At 38.0% G+C, this 15940-nt stretch overlaps 1 protein-coding gene across 8 annotated transcripts in view; it reads right to left on the bottom strand.

The window, feature by feature from the left end:
* Positions 1-15940, bottom strand: part of Sclt1 (sodium channel and clathrin linker 1) — a 129581-nt gene that overhangs the window by 112758 nt on the left and 883 nt on the right. For 7 of the 8 annotated variants that reach the window (XR_007834617.1, XM_051185673.1, XM_051185676.1 and 4 more), the window contains exons 2-4: positions 10783-10850; positions 3500-3558; positions 1678-1750 (exon numbers count right to left, since the gene is read on the bottom strand). Coding sequence is in view for 6 of the 8 variants with exons in the window: in XM_051185673.1 (XP_051041630.1) it covers positions 1678-1750; positions 3500-3558; positions 10783-10850 (200 nt within the window). In the remaining 2 variants the exon portion in view is untranslated. Of the gene's footprint in view, positions 1-1677; positions 1753-3499; positions 3559-10782; positions 10851-15940 lie in introns of those variants that run through there. The other variant, XM_051185677.1, reaches the window with a different exon arrangement.

Genomic DNA, 15940 nt, shown 5'->3' with positions numbered 1-15940 from the left:
TATTAAATTAAAAAATTAATACTGTAAAAATCATTAATTTAGCTCTAACTCTCTTGTTTCCATAAGCCCTGGAATTTACCAGATATCCAAAGGCCTATACTAAGGTTGTGTATAAAATGCCTCCCACTTGGAAAACTTATGTTCAGAGGTGGGACTTTGAGAAGGTTGCATCATAAGGGCTCTAACTGCATCAACAAATTAATCCAAAGCTTAATGGACAATTCAGTGCTACATCCTAGTTTTGAACACACAGGTCACCAGGGGTATGCCTTCCAAAGGTTTATTTTATAACACCCCTTCTTTTCTCTGCTTCCTAGACACCATGAAGTGAGCAGCCTTCTTCGTGATGTTATCCAGCTACCATGATATTCTGTCTCTTCTCAGGACTGAGGTAATAGAGCCAAGTATCCTGGACTGAAACCATTTTCAAATATCCACCTTTCCTCTAAGTTTTTTGTAAGAGAGAAAGCCATCAAAGCTTACTATGTGCTACACTTTAAAACACAGCATTTCTTTCTGTCCATGCATTAAGAGAAAAGACAATGGGGCTAGTAGACTCTGCCCCATAGTAGCACTCTGAGAAAATCAGTCTCCGGGGGTTATTTTTATACAAAGTCATTATGCTTTTTCACATTTGCATCAAATTAACTCTGCTTTCTTTACCATTAGTGAGTTGATTCAGGGTCTAGTATCTAAGCCAAATACAATCATTGGCACATTCAAGCTCTAACAAAGAGCAGCCACTGTCAGCTGGTGGACTTAGCCTGAGACACAGAAGTTCTGATTAAGAAATAATTCTAAATATTTAATCTGCCATTTGTATTTCTTTTGTTTGTGAATTGTCCATTATTTGATTGACAGCTTTGTTTTTAGTGTTTAATTTTTACAATTTATACATTCTAGAAGGAGGCAGCAGCAGCAACTTTAAGAGAAGACAGTAGGGAAAAACAACAACAAAAATAGAAAAGGAAACACTAGACCCAAGGGGTATAGGGTATTCTCATATATGGGAATCCATTCTATCTTACCATGAGTTCAGAAAGCTCAAATCACTCCTATTGTCCTTAACACATTCGCTTACCAGCTACAAAATGCCCGGGCCTACCTAAATAACAATAGACTTGGGCCCAGATGGGTTTACACTCACCCTGAGGGCAGAGAATACGTGCAGTTATGAATTAAGGGAAGTAATTGTTATTTGCCCTTTATACATAATAATAGAAGTCTTTTGCCATTGTCCCTGCCTTTGGTTGATTACTTAAGTTGGTGTATGAAATAAACTGGGGGCATTCAGTATAGATTGAATCTGCCCTCCTGATGTCATATTATGTCTCTGTCCTCCTTTCATCATTGATAGCTAGCCTTTCCCTCATCCACATTGACTCAGAAATTGACCCGGGGCTGCTCGACTGGTTCCAATTGCATCCCCCCAAATTCCAGTTTTCCACAGAAAAGGAGTTAAAGAAAAGTACAAGTACACATGAAAGGGAAATTAGGAACTAGGAAACCCCCTATGGAAACCTATTACTTTGTAAGCTAGTTTTAAAAATAAGAAGTCTTTTAAAGATGAAATATTTATATTGTTATCTGGGCACAAAAGGAAACTGAAGATAATGTCTAAACATACACATCTACATTAGCAAAGCAGCACAAAAGCTTAGTGGTTATAACTTTTACCTGGTAATAGGTCAGTTGTCTGCTTAGTTCTTCCAGATGTTTCTCATACTCAACAATAAGAGGAGGCAAAGAACTAAAGGAAAACACAGAATTAAAAGACAGTGTATTCAGTTCCATTTTATTTAATTATCTAACGAGTAATTAAATCCAAAAATAAAAATTGTGGTTAGTAGGAATCAATAGTTTGTGTTTCACACCCAAAAGATGCACATCCATGCAACAAAGACATCTATTCAACTATGTTCACAGCAGCATTATTTGTAACAGCCAGAACCTGGAAGCAACCTAGATGTCATTCAACTAAAGAATGGATGGAGAAAATGTGACATATTTACACAATGGAATACTACTCAGCATAAAAAAAAAAAAAAAATGGAATCTTGATATTCTCAGGCGAATGGATGGAACTAGAAGAAAATATCCTGAGTGAGGTAACCTGGTCACAAAAAGACAAACACGGTATGTACTCACTCACTCGTATATAGTTTTTAGACATACAGCAAAGGATTACCAGCTTACAATTCACACAGCCAAAAAAAGGTAAGAAACAAGGAGGACCCTAAGAGAGGTATACATGGGCCCATGGTGAAGAGGAAAAGGACAAGATTTCCCAAGCAAATTGGGAGCATGGGGGGGGGGAGGGAGGTACAGAGGGAGTTAGGGGGAAGAGAGGTGGGAATGAGGAAACAGGAAGATTGAATCAGGAGATGAATAGAAAAGAGCAAGAAAAGAGATACCATAATAGAGGGAGACATTATAGGTTTTAAGAGAAATATGGCACTAGGGAAATGTCCAGAGATCTACAAGGATGACCCCAACTAATAATCTAAGCCCTTTCCCGATGAGATTGATGACTACCTTATATGCCATCCTAGAACCTTCATCTAGTAGCTGATGGAAGCAGAAGCAGACACCCACAGCTAAACACTGACCTGAACTCTTGGAATCCAGTTGCAGACAGGGAGGAGTGATGAGCAAAGAGGTCAAGATCAGGCTGAAGAAACCCACAGAAACTGCTGACTTGAACAAGGGGGAGCTCATGGACTCCAGTTTGATAGATGGGAAACTAGCATAGGACCAATCCAGATTCCCTAAATGTGGATGTTAGTTAGGAGGACTGGGCAGTCTATGGGGACTCTTGTAGTGGATCAGTATTTATCCCTAGTATATGAATGGACTTTGGGAACCCATTCCACATAGAGGGATACTCTCTCAGCCTAGACACATTGGGGAGGGCCTGGGCCCTGCTCCAAATGATATGACAGACTTTGAAGACTTCACATAGAAGGCCTCACCCTCCCTGGGGAGCAGAAAGGGGATGGGAAAGGGGTTGGTGGAGGGAACAGGGGAGGATGCAGTGTGTGGGAACTGTGATCGATATGTAAAACAAGCTTGTTTCAAATTTAAATAAAAAATTATATAAAAATAGTTTGTGTTTTTCTTAAACCCTTAGCTCAAGTAATATTTTAGACTGTAACCTTCTTGGTTGTGTGGAAGAGGCAGGAGAGGAGAGGGATTATTGAGCACTGAAGGATGACAAACAGCTTCTTTGGCTTCTACCTGGCAAAGCCTCTCTTTCCACAGGGTTTACTTATAAACAAAGCAAAGATGCTCCCAGATATTACCAAATATCCTGGAGGCAGACAAGATCATCCTCCATTATAATCCACTTGTATAGATTGCACCAATATTTTTATGAACTCAGTAGCATATCATTAATACTTGATTACTGCAGGCCATAAAATAAACATTCCTAAACTAAAGGAACTCTTTCAATGATCAAGAAATTTAAAAAAATAATATGTAAATGGTAATACTTTACCTTTGTTCATCTGCGGAGTTTACTAGTACATCACCTCTTCCTCCTTTAGACATGCTGTTCTGTAACAGAAAATGGTCTTTTAAAAATGTTTTATCACAGTATTCTAGCTAAAATTGAAACAGGCTTAAAATTAAACATCATTAAAATTTTTATAACTTTATAAAATTTATCAAAAGAAGGAAGAAAAGAAATACTGATTTGCCCTTGGTAAATTTAACCATAAAGGATAAAACTGGCCAATAAAAACTATGAAGAATTTTCTATTTGATGATCTTTATCTATCTACCATCAATACTAATTATCATTATTTCTGGTGAACAAGGGAAGCTTACGTTAAGTTCAATAACAATACAAGGCTGCTTACTGTTCAGAGAGAGAATATGGTTCACTTCCTGTAGACAGAGGTAGGTGACTTGATTGCCACTCTAACATGGTGTTGTCTCGGCCTGGGCAGGAGCCCATGCCTAAGTTCATGGCTCTGATACAGCTATGGTCTGTTGATGTCTGAGGTCCTTCATATCACCAAAGGCCAAAAGGATAGGACTGTACAGAGTTGGCCCCGCCCCTCACTGGCTGTAACACTAAGGAGAACTAGTCCTGCCCCTTACCAACTGAAGCACTCAGGAGAGAGAGCCAACACCTCACCTGGTGTAGGTGTGGGAGAACCTATCCTGAGGATGTGAAAGTGGGAGAACTGACCTCACCTCACCCTTTGATCATCGCTGCAAGGGGTGAACTAGCCAGAACAATGCTGGCAACCTCAGCTTGGTGGTGAAGACAGAGGAGAGCTGGCAGGCTGACCAACCCTACAACCACTTAGGTCTAGAACCAGGGTTAAGTGTTGGCCCACCCCAACATCTACCCCATCTGTGATGTGCTGGACATGGGGAAGGGGATGTCAGAGTCCTGTGGACCTAAGGCTGCAGCATCTCTATGACAGAAACAGGATGTGCAGGAAGAGTCTCAGTAGGGGCCCAGCATCAATGGTGCAGCAGAGACCAGGGGCTCCAACCAGACCAATGATTTCTGTGATGAACACCTGCATGTAAAAATGTATGAATAAAGGGGTTTACTATGTGACTCACTGAGTCACATTGAAGTTTCCATGATGACATTTTCCCTTTCTTCCTTTTTCTTCTCTTTTCCCCCATATTTTTATCTTAAATTTTGTTTTATTGAGGAGGGGGTTGCAGAGGCAGAGATGGGTGGGATCAGGATGCATGATATAAAAGACACAAAGAATAAAAAATGTTTAAAAACTTTATAGAGAATGGCCAGACAAAGCAATGTGAGACATAAGAAAAACCTACACACACACACACACACACACACACACACACACACACACACACACACACACACGTTTCATTAGCCAAGGATCCCTCTGTGCCCCTTTTAGCCACACTACCTTTCCATTACCCTTCCTTTTCCCCAAACCCAGGCAACCACTAGTTATACATGCATATATTTTTCCTCATTTTAAAAAGACTACTAATGTGAATATAATCTCTTCGGATTGGCTTTTACCCCTCAGTACAATATCCTGGATACTTGGGAACACATTTTATTCTGTACCTTAGGTTGGCCTCAAACTCACTCTATCCTCTTGAGTGCTGGATTACAGGTTTAAGCCATACTGAGCTAACTTACCACCTCTATTGTTCAACAATAATATATCACAAGTACAAACTACACACTTGAGACTTTTAAGTAAGTGTTTCTAATTTAACCACTTTCCTATAGACAGTGTCTGTATTATAAGTAAAACTGTTATAAACACTTCTATATAGGTTTGTGTAAACATGTTTGTGAGTGTGCGGATGCACATGTGTGTGAACATAAGTTATCATTCACTTGCATTAGAAGCTCAGGAGCACAAATGCTGAGTCTAATGGCTATTGCATGTTTTCTGTTTAAATAAGTTATTGAATGACTTTCCAGCATTTATACTCCCACCAACCATGCATGGCTGCAACAGTCCATATCCATCACTACAACAGAATTTCAGAGGTTGTATAATGTCTGAAGAAAGAAGGTCCAACTGGCTCACACTTCTTAAGATTCAAGAGCATAATACCAGCTTCTGCTGTGCTCTGGCAAGTACCTTCCTAGCTTCACTACAACATGGCTGATGGCATCATGGAAGCTCATGCAAAGGGGAAAGATCATACTGTGAGACAGGAAGCCTAAGAGTGTTTCAGAGATTAGGGTTCCTCTTTTGTAACAACTCTCCTAAGACCAACTAACTAATTTCTAGAGTTTAGCATGAATCCCTTCTGAGAGTCATGCCCCTAAAGACCTGGCCACTTCCCATGTGGTTCTACCTCTTCTGAACTTTGTCATAGCAATGACCAAACCTCCAATATAATAAACTTTGGGGGGAAAGAAACCACGAAATAGCATTTGACATTGCCGCTGTTCTATTTTTAACTATCGTGTGAAATATATGATGACACCTCATTGTGTTTTTAAATTTTACTTATTGACAGTGTGAGGCTGAATAATGAACATATATTACATCCAAATCATAAAACATTATTCTTAATGGCAGATAGAATGCATATATTATTAGACCTCCAGAATTTATGGTCTTACTATTCAGTTTGTACTTGAACCAATTTTTTGTTCTTCCCACATTCTTGCTACGAGGACTATAGTCTACCTTTTGTATAATGCAGCTAATTGTAACAGGCTAAATTGCAAGTAAGGATGGCTTCTTCTGAGAATCTTCTAACTAGGAGACCAGCTTACATGACCCTATATACAAGGACCTAAATAAGAGGTAACCAAGAATGACTGCAGCTAACTCTTGGTGCTTGTGATAGCATTAACTTCTGCCATGGTAAAGCTATAAACTGATCATGTACATCTGAGAAAAAAAGATAACACAGTTTAACTAACAGCCAGCAAGATACTTGCAAGGTCTATGATGACTATGTTAGCCAGTACCAAATATAATAAGCAGTAAAGTTCAGCAGCTAGCAAATCTCAAGTCAGAGATGGGGTCAGGGGTGTTCCACTACCCTTAGTGAGTGGACAGCACACGGACAACATATAATCATCTTATGTGTTGGACCAGTGGCACATGTAGAATAGAGCCTCCACTGGCTTGGCCTGTGAGTGAGCAGATAATTAAATAATCTCATAGCAGTTATCTTAGTCCAGTTTCTGCCACAGCTCTATAAAAAACCCTAGACAAGAAAAGTCAATGGCTTCCTCTCCTCTTTCCCTCCCTCTCTCCTTTTCAACTTCATGGGTTATTTTTTCCCCCTTCCTTTACTTTTAACCTTTTAAGCCACAGTGACACTCTTATGAATAGCATTCACTTGCTTTGTGTCTTATGACTAGAGGATTACTTCAAGTAATTACTATCAATACTTACTACTAATGCAATCTTGCTATTTTCTGTTTGAAGTTCCTTTTCTCTCACCTTTGCTTTCTTTCACTATGATTGATGACTTCTATAAATAGCATGTTTTGATTCTTTTCTCTGTCATTTGTTCTAAATGCTTTGGCTTTGTATGGAGCATGAGGCATACATAAAACATTTCAAACTTGTAATAGAGGAAGCTGTTTATAACTGAACTTTTGGAATGATGTACAAAAACTTTATATTGTTATTCTCTCCCATACAATTAAAGTTTCCAGGTTACAAACTTGTTTTTTTATGTGTTCTTTAGGAAGTGATTGTAGTTAAAGCTACTTTTAGCACTTCTGCCTTTTAACTTCTATACAAGAATTAAAAGTGACCTAAATGTCATAGTGGCAATAACAGAATATTCATGTATGTAAACTTTACTTTCATAATTCAACATGGTAACAGTCAGTGCTATTTTATTTTAGCTTAATGAACTGTTTTTTTTTTTTTTTTTTTTTTTTTTTTTTTTATTTGCTGCAGTTTGAGGGTTAGAAGTCTCTCAGCTATACTTTTGTTTGCTTTTGGTTTTTGAGACAGGGTTTCTCTGTATTGCTTTGGAGCCTGTCTTGGAACTAGCTCTGTAGACCAGGCTGGCCTTGAACTCACACAGATCTGCCTGCCTCTGCCTCATGAGTACTGGGATTAAAGGTGTGCACCACTAATGCCCAGCTATTCTTTATCTCTTTTATTTCTAATAGACAGTTTTGACAGGTGAATGCTAGATTGACAGTTTTGTTCTGTACTTGAAATACACTATTCCACTCTTAAGGTTTCTGCTAACAAATTCACTGACAAACTTTTGAAATTTAATTTGTAAATGGTGAGTCACTGTCTAATGTTGCTATTTTTAAAATTTTCTGAACACAGAACTTCTGAACACTCAATTACAACATGTCTTAGATAAACCATTTTTGGGTTGAACCTATTTTGGAAACATGATTCTGGATGTCTAGATTTCTCCCAAGAGTTTTATAAGTTTACATTATTTCTTTTTTTAAATAATTTTTTAAAATTTAAATTTGAAACAAGCTTGTCTTACATGTCAATACCAGTTCTCTCACCCTCCCCTCCACCCCTGTCCCCCCACCACCCTCTATCCTATCCCTGTTCTGCTCCCCAGGGAGGGTGAGGGAAATCTTTAAAGTCTGTCACATCATTTGGAGTAGGTCCTACATCCTCCCCCAATGTGTCAAGGCTGAGGGAGTATCCCTTTATGTGGAATGGGCTCCCAAAGTCCATTCGTATACTAGGGATAAATACTGATTCACTACCTGAGGCCCCATAGACAGTTTTCATTATTTCTTTAAGTAGCTTTTGCAATTCTTTTTATCTTCCTACTGAGACTCTCAGAAATTTGCAAATTATTATTTTTCGGTTGTGTTCCATAAATAGGTTTCTTAAATTCCTTTGAAAAGATAATTTCAGATGTTTTCAAGGGTACAGATTACTTCTGTTTCAAGTCTGATGTTGAGGATCTATTACATTTTAAAAATTCAAAACTTTCCATCTGTCTTATCATATTGTTACCTTTTGTTACAGCTCCTTCTCCTAAGATTACTGAGGTCCCTATTGGTATGTTCCTGCTGCTTACTGAGACCACTCACTACAATATCACTCCACCCATAGGAGAAATCAGGCTGCCTTGAGAGAGGGCTGATGTGGTAAGATGAAACAGCTTTACAATCACAGATGCCTTTAATCTCCAATTTCATTTCATTTAGTTTTACTTTGTCTTACAGTATGTTGTAACTTCTCTATTGGATTCTTGGACTTTAAAAAGGGACTTAATATTATCTGTGGATGGTTATAAAAACATATGTAATATAGAGAGATGATGGTATAAAATTCCTATCTATTATTTGCTAATGACTTACTAGACAGATTTCTTTGAACTTCAGAGCCTCCAGTTTGTTTATCCATGGAGGATGGATGACCTTGGAGAGCCGGCAAGTAGAAGATCACTAAGTTTCACACTGAAGAGGGAGACTAGAAGGAACACAGCACTCTCTGGCTCTCATATCCTGCCCAGCAGTAAAACAGTGTGTAGAAAGGAAGCTGAGGCAGTATAGTAAACTGCTGAACCTGAGTTCAAGACTCTCAATACTACAGGTAGCAAGCCAGAGGCAGCAGTGAGATAGCTTCAGAGGCCAAGTAATCTGATATCCATGTATTTTGTAATCCACTGACAACTTGCCATGGAGGCTTGGGGGTATCTTTCACTATGCCTTCATAGCCTGAGCTCTGTGCTCCTTAAATTTCTTACCACATCTATGTCTGCCTGTTCCCCATGCCTTAGTCCCTGCTACTTCGCCTGTCCACAATCTTCTGCCAGGCTCTGTGTCCTCAAACTTCATGACTTATGACTGCTCGTTATCTTTGCATGTTTAGAATGCTCCATCTTAAACAATAGCCTTTTCTCAAGGTAGAGACTGTCTTTAGTGCTCTTTGATAATAAGAGCACTGCAACTGCTCTCTTCTCCAATGGTAGGCTACCACACAGGAGGAAACTGTCACACCAAATACCACAATGGATTTAAAGTTCTCAAGAACTGTGGGTTCCCCCTGTGGATAGACTGCCAGTGGGAGATCCTGCATACCTTTTGTTTGGAGCCCCAGCCCCTCCACCCTCACCAACCACTCCACTTCTGGTTCCAGGGCTGAATCTGCATACTGTGTTCTACTTTTGTCCATGCTTGTTAGCTGTTACAAGGATAACAAATCCCAAAGGGATGAAATACACATGGTCAGGGGTATGCTAGGAGGAGATCAATGCCCATTTTGTGTCATATTACCCCTTCTCTCTCTACTGCAAGAGTACACAGTGAAAAGCAAGACATGATAATGAAAGTCTGGGAGATATGGAGAACTACACAGGAGTTAGGAGACAGAAACAATATTCTGCCATGAAGATTAAGAATAGGAATCAAGATGTACTTTATGACTATAAAACTGTACAGGTAGAAAAGATCTTACACCTGCTAAGAATTAGAGCTGCTATAGTTTTGTAATGGTAAGGGAAGATGTTTTGCTACCTTGAGGTTTCCAATGATTATAATCACAGTGCAGAATACAGACACTTCTCATGGTTGTCTTGCAGCCACTGCTGTGTCACTAGTAAAAACACAGTCACTATTAAGCCAGCTCTAGCCTCCAGCTATATGTGATAGCACATCCAGAGAGGTTCCAGGGCTCCAAAATATCTGTCTTTTGCTGCTGCTACTGCTTAAACAAGCCTTCAGACCTATGCTATAAGATATTTACCAGATTAAGTTCACCTTGTTGATAAAATCTGAAATTAAAGTTTAAAAAAAAATCGCCTCAGGAAATCAACATTAAAATATCAATGCATACATTATTATAATCTGCATTAGTTTATGTTTCAGTCATAATTTCTAGGTTTTTTAATTGGGAAGACAGGAATCAAACTCAGGGCCTTACCCATTCAGGAAACTTAATCAATATTCCTAGATTTTTCAATAATATCATTAACTTGTAATAATTGAAATAGTTATACAGCTAACCACATCTTGAGAAATCACTTTAATATGTTTCAAAACATGAATGAATTCCCATTTCAGTCCTCAATTACTTTAACATATATAGCATTAGCTCCAAAGATAGGGGAAAAAAAGCAATTTCTATGGACAGAGAATTTACTCTCAGTTAGCAAAATCAAATTTTCCCTTATAAGAATCAAAGCTAAAAGCAAAATTTCAAAGGTAATAGGCAATTTCAAATGTGAATAATTCTAAGTAGAATTTATATTGAGGATTTGTACTGACTGTAATTAATAATTCATAAGAATGTAGATATATTTACAACCAAATTTCAATTTAGTTTATTATACTTAAATCATTCCACATACCTGTATAGTTAGGTGTTTGAAAATATGTTCAAATTGATGCTGCCTAGGAATATCATTTAGTTTGTCATCTGAAACAAAGAAAACCAATTTTGTAAAAACTAGAAAAATAGCAGCTACTATCTGATGTATCCAATGAAAGATTTCTAGTCTGTAAGATTGCTTCTCATAAGATTAATCATCAATTTCAGCACATCATTTTAGAATGTAAAATTAGGTCTTTTAATATTCATAAGCCAAATAATGACTCCCAAATGGAATACGGAACAGCTACAAAGAAGTAATCTTTTCTTTCATAAGTTTGAATTATCAGTCTTTTCTGGCAGAGGTGGAAAAATATCCCCACTGTTTTTTCTTTCCACTTCCACCACTAAAAAGGATTAGGAAGATATGCATCATATTCTTTCTTCCTTATTTCCTTTTTTTTCTATTTTGAAGATAGGGCTTCACTCAGGCTAATCTAGAATTCATATGCAGTCCAGGCTGGCCTGACTCACTGGAATCTTCCTGTCTTTGACTTCTGGATGCTAGGACTACAGGCATGAGCCACCACCATACTTAGCTGTGGACCAATTCTTTGGAATTCTTAAAGTCAGCTAAAACGGTTATCCATTCCATACTGAGGAGAAATTGTAGGACACAGAATCCAATTTCAAGGGGAATGCTATAAGACCATGAAAAAGATGGTCCAGAATAAAGCTAAGAGTTCCCACTAATATGCCACATCTGTATTCACATCAGAAAAGAGACAGGGAAAGCAAGATGGCTCAGAAGATAAAGACACCTGTCATCAAGCTAGAGGATATGAGTTCAATGTCCAGAACCACTCCCTCATATTGTGTTCTGGCTTCCGTATGCATTCTGCACAAGCGTATACACACACACACACACACACACACACACACACACACACACACTGGCTTCTGTATGCATTCTGCACGCACGTACACACACACACACACACACACACACACACACACACACACACACACACACACCAAAAACCCAAAGAACTACACTATAAACATCCCACCTAAGGGGAAAAGTATTGATAACCTTTCCCTTCAGGCTAACACAAAAATAAATTCTTATGACATTTATTCAGCACTCTAGTGGAAAGTCCACGTTAAGTAATAGAACACTGAAGCAGTTAAATAGAGGTGTGAAAATTCAAAGAAAAGAAACTCAGTTACATGTGTGTTAACTACTCAAGAAAACACAAAGAAAATCAGGAAGTAAATTTAATAATGTTATTAGTTACAAGGCCAAAATGCAAAAAATTAATCATTTGTATATACTGATGCCACAAATTTTAAATAATGAAAGTCATTTCCAGTATCATTAAAAATAAATCTCACAAAAGGAATATAAAATTCCTATACAAAACACTTTTGCACTTGATAAATTAATCAGTAGAAATTAAAGGTCTAAAGAAGTGAAGAGAGAATTCACAATTGAAAGTCTGTCTCCTAAAGTCAGTTTTCCCCAAATTGGTCTATACTCAATGAAATTTCAATCAATATTCAAAAATGTTGTTACAAGAACTGAAAGGCCAATTCTGAAAAGAAATAGAAAACTAAGGCAACTGTACATAAGAACAACAGCATCAGGTTAGCTCTATCAGATAGCAGCATGCATTATAAGGTTGTTATGTACAGAGCATGATGGTGATAAGAGAAAATGTTCCATCCCTGTGATAAAGTGCCCACAAAAATAACTTCAAGAAGAGTTTATTGTGGCTCGTGGTTTCAGCTCAAATGCTTGGCTCTGCTGTTATAGGCCAGGGGATAAATTAAGATTCATATACCCCAGCAGGAACTGAGGTGGAACAGAGAGAGCTAACAAAGGCAGCCAGGAAGTGGAGAGAAAGAGCCAGGGGCTAGGGACAAGATATGTCTTTCTCAAGGAAATTCACAGACACTGACTTTCTCCCTTTAGAACCCACCTCCTACCGTTTCCACAACCTCCCCAAAGCATCATCAAATGAGACTCAGCTTTCATCACACGGCCTTTGGAACGCACTTAAGAGTCAAATCATATCAAAGACTAAAGAAAATTTGTCAATTAAAAGGTACTTAGAATTCATAGGTATAATGATACACACTTAAGCATATATGTTACTAAGTTGGGATCAAAGGGGTACTCCAGAACTGGGGCAGCAGTAGATGGAGAATGGGTTATCTTTTTGTTTATGGATCTAGGTCAAGCACACAACTGAGGGAAAATAATTTAATATTCATAAAAATCAATTACAAGTGAACTGTAGACCTAAATATAAAATAATAAATTTTCAGAAAAGAACCAAGAAACACCTGTACAACCTTAGAATACACTAAGACTTTTTAAATTAAAGCAAAACAAAATAGAAAGCAAGAAGAAACAAACATTTGTGGTGGTATGAATAAGGATGGCCCCCACGGCTCACAGGAGTAGGAGGTGGAGTCCTGTTGGAGAAGATGTATCACTGGGGTCCGCTCTGAGGGTTCAAAAGCCACAGTCATTCCCAGTAAGCGCCCTCTCTGTCTTGTGCTTGTGGATCAAGATGTGCACTCTCAGCAACTACTCTAGCACCATGCCTGCTGCCATGCTCCTTACCGTGACAATTACAACCCTCAGAAACAGTAAACCTCCATATAACCATTTCTTCTAAAAACTGCACTGGTCATGGTGTCACATCAGAGCAAATATGAAAGAACATTTAAAATAAAATATACCAATGAATGGAACTACCTTATAATTAAGAACTTCTACTCATTAAAAAAAAAAAAAAGAAAATTAAGAAAATAACACAAATCACAAACAGAAGATCTATAATTGTCAAAGATAGTGCATTTAGAATAAAGAACTTGTAATTAGTTGAGAAACAAACAAACCAAAAATGGTTCAGTATGCAAAAAAATATTCTGAAGAGTTCAACTAACTGAAAAGGAGCTCAGTAGACATTAGGAAAGTATAAATTAAAATTAGAACAGATTAAAATTCAAGACAGGTGAAGAGGGACTGGCTGGGGAAAAGGCTCGTTTGGTACTTTTCAGGCTCCAGATCTGAGTTCAATCCACAGAGTCCACATAAAAAAAGCAGGGCTTGGGGAAACAAACACCCTTGTAATTTCAGTGTTGGGGAGGTGGAGACGAGGGTCCCTGGGGCTTCCTAACAAATCAGCCTAGGCAATTTGGCAAGTTCTAGTCCTGTCAGAGAATCTGTCTCAAAAAAGAAAGGAAGAAAGTGTGTGTGTGTGTGTGTGTGTGTGTGTGTGTGTGTGTGTGTGTGTGTGTGTGAGAGAGAGAGAGAGAGAGAGAGAGAGAGAGAGAGAGAGAATGCCATCAGGTGTCCTCTGGCCTCCACAAAGACACATGTCTGCAACCACACAAAGACTGGTGAATATGTAGACCAAACTAAATTTCCATACATTACTGATGGGAGTTTAAAATCACTAAACTTCAAAATTAAATATAAACACAATTCTTGGCAATATAACCAACTAAAATGCGTATAACTGAGCACGAGAATGATAACCAAAAACTAAAACAAAAACCCAAAAAAGCAACTACTATTCCTAGTGACCCCACTAGCTAGAATTATCTCAGATATCTATCAAAATAGATATATGATTCATTAAAAACTGCCAGGTGTATATGTAATTAAAATGAACTAACTCTATATGTGATGATATAGATAAATTAAAAAATATGAATGAAGCACAGAAGAATATATGGTTCATGATCTTTATAAAAACTAACACACAGAAAAAACTAAATTAAGGAGTAAAATTAAAGACTGTGGTTATCTTTCACTATCTTTGAGGAAGAGGGAAGGATAAGTGTTTTGGGTGCTAGTTATCCCCATTTCTCGACCTGAATTGTTTTATAAGAATTTTTCACTTTGAAATGATGCACTTGGCTTACTTGTTTTCTTGTGTGTGTATGTTATAACAAATGCACATAAATATGCAAATGCACTAGTCAGTTGCTTTTGTAATTTGGAGACATTGGTGGTATCATATAATAGTCAAGTTTATTAATGTAGCGTTTTCTTTTACTAAAAATCAAACCTATTAAAGAAATCCTCCTGTACTCTAAAGACATAATCTTATGGACTTTTGAAAAAAATTAAAGATTTATTGTAATTTGTTTGAGGACAATCTGGGCTACACAGAAAATCTATGGTCAGATCTTCTCAAAACAAAGACAAATGGAGCTAGTGAGAAGACTGGCAGAAGTCAGTGTAGAGAGCATGAGAGGCAGACGGGAGAATGGACAACATCCATCTGTACTTCAGCAGGCAAGGAGGTGGTGTGGCTAGGACAGTTCATACCTCTAATCAGAACATGAGGTTTTCATCTCATCAAACCAACCTTACAATTCCTCCCTCCCTTTTCCTGAATGCACAGATTTCAAGGCTTTGCTGTTTGAGAATTTCTTCTTTTGCTCTACTTGTCTTTTACCGAACTACCATTCAATTAGTTTTCAATTAGTAATAAACTGTCTTACTTAGGTTAGTATTTGGAACTCAATTTTTAATATAAGAATTATGGTTGGTTTATTCTTCTAAGATGCATCTTCTAAAATTCAGATATCCCTCCACCAAACAAAACCCACTCATACAATTCCTGTCCCATATCAGATTGTGGCCAGTTATGCACCTTTAAGGAGGTTTTCCTCAATTCAAACCTAAGCAGTAACATTATTTTAGTATAGTGATTGTAGAGTGTGGAGAGAGAGAGAGGCAGAGAGAGGAGGGGGGGAGAAGAGGGAGATGGAGGGAGAGGGAGAGAGAGGGAGAGAGGGGAGGGGCAGGCAGGCAGGCAGCAGAGCATTTAACATGTACTAGTTACCATGCTAAGGGCTTCATTTGTATCATCACAATTAAGTCCCACAACAACACAGAGTTAGTGTGCTCTTACACTCACAAGTGAAAAACAACGAACACAAAAGCAGAGGCAGAGGAAGCTAAGAATTATGCCCAAGATCAAACTTAGGAAATGTGAGAGCTAGACAATATACTTACAGAAACAAATTTAGAGATTATGTCCTTAACCTCTGGTCTATTATGCCTCCCAAACAGAGATCAGCCTGTTTCCCTAACCTTCCCTGTTGCTCTCTTCTTGTTTTCAAATCATTCAGACTTCAATCTCTACACCCTCCTTAGGTTATTTCTTACC

The sequence above is a fragment of the Phodopus roborovskii genome, unplaced genomic scaffold (assembly GCF_943737965.1).
Source record: "Phodopus roborovskii unplaced genomic scaffold, PHOROB, whole genome shotgun sequence".
Lineage (NCBI taxonomy): Eukaryota > Metazoa > Chordata > Mammalia > Rodentia > Cricetidae > Phodopus > Phodopus roborovskii.
This window is presented reverse-complemented; position numbering and strand designations above follow the sequence as displayed.